The 5,000-nt window shown below is 47.5% G+C and overlaps 1 protein-coding gene across 1 annotated transcript in view; it reads left to right on the top strand.

Moving 5' to 3' along the window:
- The window catches only part of eml5 (EMAP like 5), a 119,759-nt gene that overhangs the window by 79,371 nt on the left and 35,388 nt on the right, over positions 1–5,000 (top strand). Inside the window, 2 exon segments of the mRNA XM_048249361.1 lie at positions 216–345; positions 1,708–1,806. Of these exon segments, the coding sequence (XP_048105318.1) occupies positions 216–345; positions 1,708–1,806 (229 nt within the window).

The raw sequence follows: 5,000 nt of genomic DNA, 5'->3' as shown, positions 1-5,000 counted from the left end.
TGAGTGTTTGTATGGGGTTGATATCTATGGTACAGTGTATCTGTGAGTGTTTGTATGGGGTTGATATCTATGGTACAGTGTATCTGTGAGTGTTTGTATGGGGGTTGAGGGTCTGTCTTCATAACAAGTCAGAGGTTAAGGTCCATACCATAAACATTCTGTGATCAGTTGCCGTGGAGATAACCTTTGACCTTGACTTTTCTGGCTTTCTGTAGGACCTTGTGCTGGAGCTGGTATTTGGTTACCGTGGTAATGACTGTCGCAACAATGTGCACTACCTAAACGACGGGGCTGATATAATCTACCACACGGCATCTGTGGGCATCGTACTCAACCTGACCACCGGTATGCGTACACACACACACACACACACACACACACACACACACACACACACACACGCACACACTCGCACACACTGTACTCAACCTGACCACCGGTATGATATAATCTACCACACGGCATCTGTGGGCATCGTACTCAACCTGACCACCGGTATGCGTACACACACACACACACACGCACACACACACACACACACACGCACGCACTGTACTCAACCTGACCACCGGTATGATATAATCTACCACACGGCATCTGTGGGCATCGTACTCAACCTGACCACCGGTATGCGTACACACACACACACACACACACACACACACACACACACACACTGTACTCAACTCCCTCTCTCATTTTCATAAACACACACACACACACACTTGTTACACTCAAAACACCTCTCTCATTTTCATAAACACACACACACTTTGCATTACAGTGGTCCAGGCACCTTTGGTAAAGTTGACTAAAATCAGGTATTGTTTTTTGGTGATCGTAATCTCATAATCAAAACAATGAGGAAAATTCCAGCCTTAAAGAAATGTATTATGAGAAAGAAAAATGAATAAAGAAATAAATAATTTTAACAAAAAGACAACCCTGCTGAGAAAAACAGCCTGACCAGCTAAAGGCAGTTTGCTGGTTAACCAGCTTGTTTGACCACCCGATGATTGACCAGCTAGACCAGCAAATCTCTTGTGAAAACATACCTTCAGCTGGTTTACCCAGCTTATGATGGTAATTCAGCTGGTTTTCCTTGTCGTACCACCTCAAGCTGGTCATTTTAGTTGGTGTTGCTGGTCTACACGGCTGGTTTAACTGGCCATGCCAGCTTATGTTGGTCATTCTAGCAAACCAGCATAAACCATCTTACACCAACAATGTCAAGCTTGACAGGCTGGTCACCAGCATGACCATCTTACACCTGCTGTATCCGACATGACATGCTGGTCACACCAGCATGACCAGCTTCCTCAGATGGTCACACCAGCATATCCAGCTGATGGCCCAACCAGCTACACCAGCAAAGACCAGCAAGAGCTGGAAGAAAACCAGCAAAGACCAGCGAAAGCTAAAGTTTGTTTCAGCAGGGAAGTTCCACAATTATTGGCACCCCTGCATGTGGTGTAAGCTTCCATTTCCCAATAAAATAGCTCCCATAACATCAGAGAATACAAAGCAAGGCATTTGAGACCATGTGTGTGTGTGAGTGTGTGTGTTTAATGTGTGTGTGTGTTTAATGTGTGTGTGTGTGTGTGTGTGTGTGTGTGTGTGTGTGTGTGTGTGTGTGTGTGTGTGTTTAATGTGTGTGTGTGTGTTGTTGTGTGTGTGTGTGTGTGTGTTTAATGTGTGTGTGCGCAGCTTGCCAGAGCTTCTACACAGAACACAGTGATGACATTCTCTGTTTGACCATCAATCAACACCCCAAGTTCCCCAATGTGGTGGCCACCGGCCAAGTAGGTATGTCTCTCTCTCTCTCTCTCTCTCACACACACACTAGATATGTCGGTTAACCGATTTTACTATAACAGCGGTATGAAATGTCACGGTTAATAAATGGCGAAGGCTCCCCTACACGTACAGCAGACTAATCAGGTAACATAGACAGATTAGCGTGACTCGGGAACCAAAGCGGTTACACCATAAGGATAAGGAGCTGGGCTAGCATGCAGTAGCGTGTGTGTGTGTGTGTGTGTGTGTGTGTGTCCCTACATGGTGAAGAACAAATATGTTGATTCAGTCCGGAGGAGCGCCATACCAGGCTTCCCTGGGTGTTTGGACATCAGGATATGGACATAAGCATCCTCAGTCAGCTGATTCGAGAGGCCAAGGAGAGCAAAGGAAATCTAACATTTGTCCGGCTCGACTTGGCCAGTGCATATGCATCAAACCATCAACCACGTATATACTCACTTATATACTGACTTATATACTTACTTATATACTTACTTATACATCAAACCCTCATGACCTCATCAATGCAGCTATGGACATTACCTCCACTATGAGGCTTCATGGACCAACTCACCATAGCAACAGGAACCCATGTGCAACTCACCATAATAACAGCAACCCATGTGCAATTCACCATAGCAACAGCAACCCATGTGCAAGCAAGGTGGATCCTGAAGGCACTCAATGGTGTGGCAACTTGGGCCCGAATGAAGTTCAAGCCAAAGAAGTCCAGAAGCATGGTGATCAGGAATGATAAAGTCCAGAAGCATGATGAGCAGGAATGATAAAGTCCAGAAACATGGTGATCAGGAATGATAAAGTCCAGAAGCATGGTGATCAGGAATGATAAAGTCCAGAAGCATGGTGATCAGGAATGATAAAGTCCAGAAGCATGGTGATCATGGTGATCAGGAATGATAAAACATGGTGGTAAAGCCAGCGTGGTGATCAGGAAAAGTATCTTTTGATCCCGTGAGGAATTATAAAGCAGGTGCTGTGATGCTGCTTAGTGCAGGGCTGTGATGCTGCTTAGTGCAGATGCTGCTTAGTGTGATGCTGCTTAGAGGCTGCACCGACCGCACGCACTCACACACACACACACACGCACACACACACCCGCGCACGCACGCACGCACGCACGCACACAAAACACACAAACACACACACACACACACACACACTCACCCGCCACAGAGCTGTGAGAGCAACATCCCTCTGCTCAACAACCTGAACCGCTTTGCTTGCCTTGAAGCACAAAAACAGCACCTGCCCACAGAAGACCCATCCCTCTACATGAGCAGCCCCTGTGCCTCTCTGCCAACAGCGTGAAGAGGACACTTGCTGCCATCAACACCGTGTAAGGCAACAGGTCCAGACAACATCCCAGGTCGTGGCGCTGAAGGACTGTGCAGGGAGCTTAAGGATGTCTTCACAGACATCTTTAACACTTCCCTGAAGCAAGCCATCGTCCCATCATGTTTCAAAGCTGCCACCATCATACCTGTGCCAAGAAAACTGCTCCATCCTGCTTCAATGACTACCGCCCTGTGGCACTGACACCCATCATCATGAAGTGCTTTGAGCGGCTTGTCATGTCACATATCAAAGCCATTCTCCCCCACCCTGGACCCTTCCAGTTTGCATACCGAGCTACCCAGCCAAGCGGTCTACAGAGGATGCAATCTGCTCTGCCCTCCACCCAGCCCCTCACCCACCTGGAAAAAAGAGACTCATATGTGAGATTGCTGTTTATAGACTTCAGTTCTGCATTCAACACCATAATACCACAACAACTCATCTGCAAACTTGACAAACTGGGACTCAGTACCTACCTCTGCAACTGGCTACTGGACTTCCTCTGTCAGAGGCCCCAAGTAGTAATGCGGTTGGCAACAATACCTCAAGCAGCATCACACTGAGCACAGGGGCCCCCTAAGGCTGCGGCTCACTCCGCTGCTCTTCACCCTGCTGACGATGACTGCACTGCAACCTACAGCAACAATCACATAGTGAAATTTGCTGACGACACAACTCTGGTGGGTCTCATCACCAAGGGCGACGAGACTCAATACAGGTTGGAGGTCCACCATCTGACCACGGGTGCAGGGACAACAACCTCCTGCTGAACGCCAGCAAGACCAAAGAGATTGTTGTTGACTCCGGAGAGGTCACACCCAACACCTGCCACTGACCATCGACGGTGCTGTGGTGGAGAGAGCGAGCAGCACCAAATTCCTGGGGGTGCACATCAGTGAAGACCTCTCCTGACCACCAACACTGCATCACTGGCTTAAGAGAGCTCAGCCGCCTGTACTTCCTAAGTGAAACTCAGGCGCAGCAAGTGCTCCACCAGCCATCATGACCACATTCTACCGAGGCACCATCGAGCATCCTCTCCAGCTGTATCGCTGTGTGGGGCGGAAGCTGCACTGAATACAACAGGAAAGCCCTGCAGCGCATAGTGAACACAGCTGGAAGGATTATTGGTGCTTCACTCCCTCCCTGAAGGACATTTACACCACCCACCTCACCAAGAAGGCTTACCAAAATTGTGAGTGATGCAAGTCACCCCGGCCACAATCTGTTTGATCTACTGCCCTCTGGGAAGAGGTACAGAAGCCCGCGCCCCAAGACTACCAGACTCCACCAACAGCTTCATACACCAAGCCGTAAGGATGCTGAACTCTCCCCCTCCTCCCCCCTCCACCCTCAGCTACATAACATCCTGGACATTGGACCCAAAATGGTCAGCCTGCACTACTCCACTTGCACACTTGCACACTTGCACACTTGTACACTTTACAACTGGTGTTGTTGTCCTGAAACACAACACTTCTGCTGCTCTTACATAACTTGCACCACTATGCCACTTTCTTCTTACTTAGGTCAAAACAGAACTACCCAAGCCTTTTATTGGCCTGAATTTGCACTAGTATTTTTATTGACTGTCTATGCACAATTTCAACCACATTTTGCTGCTCTTATTTTTTTTTCATTATTATATGTGCCCTCTTATTTACTTATTTACTTACTTTTTTGTTTACTTGAATGTTATGTTTGTCTGTGGACCTAAATTGGTAAAATATGTCTTGTCTTCACCGTGGGATAGTGAGAAACGTAATTTCGATCTCTTTGTATGTCTGGAACATGTGAAGAAATTGACAATAAAGCTGACTTTGACTTTGACTTTGACATGCACA

Source organism: Alosa alosa, chromosome 1 (assembly GCF_017589495.1).
Source record: "Alosa alosa isolate M-15738 ecotype Scorff River chromosome 1, AALO_Geno_1.1, whole genome shotgun sequence".
In the NCBI taxonomy this organism is placed as follows: Eukaryota; Metazoa; Chordata; class Actinopteri; order Clupeiformes; family Clupeidae; genus Alosa; species Alosa alosa.
The sequence above is the reverse complement of the archived record's forward strand: the minus strand, read 5'-3'. Positions and strand labels throughout refer to the sequence as shown.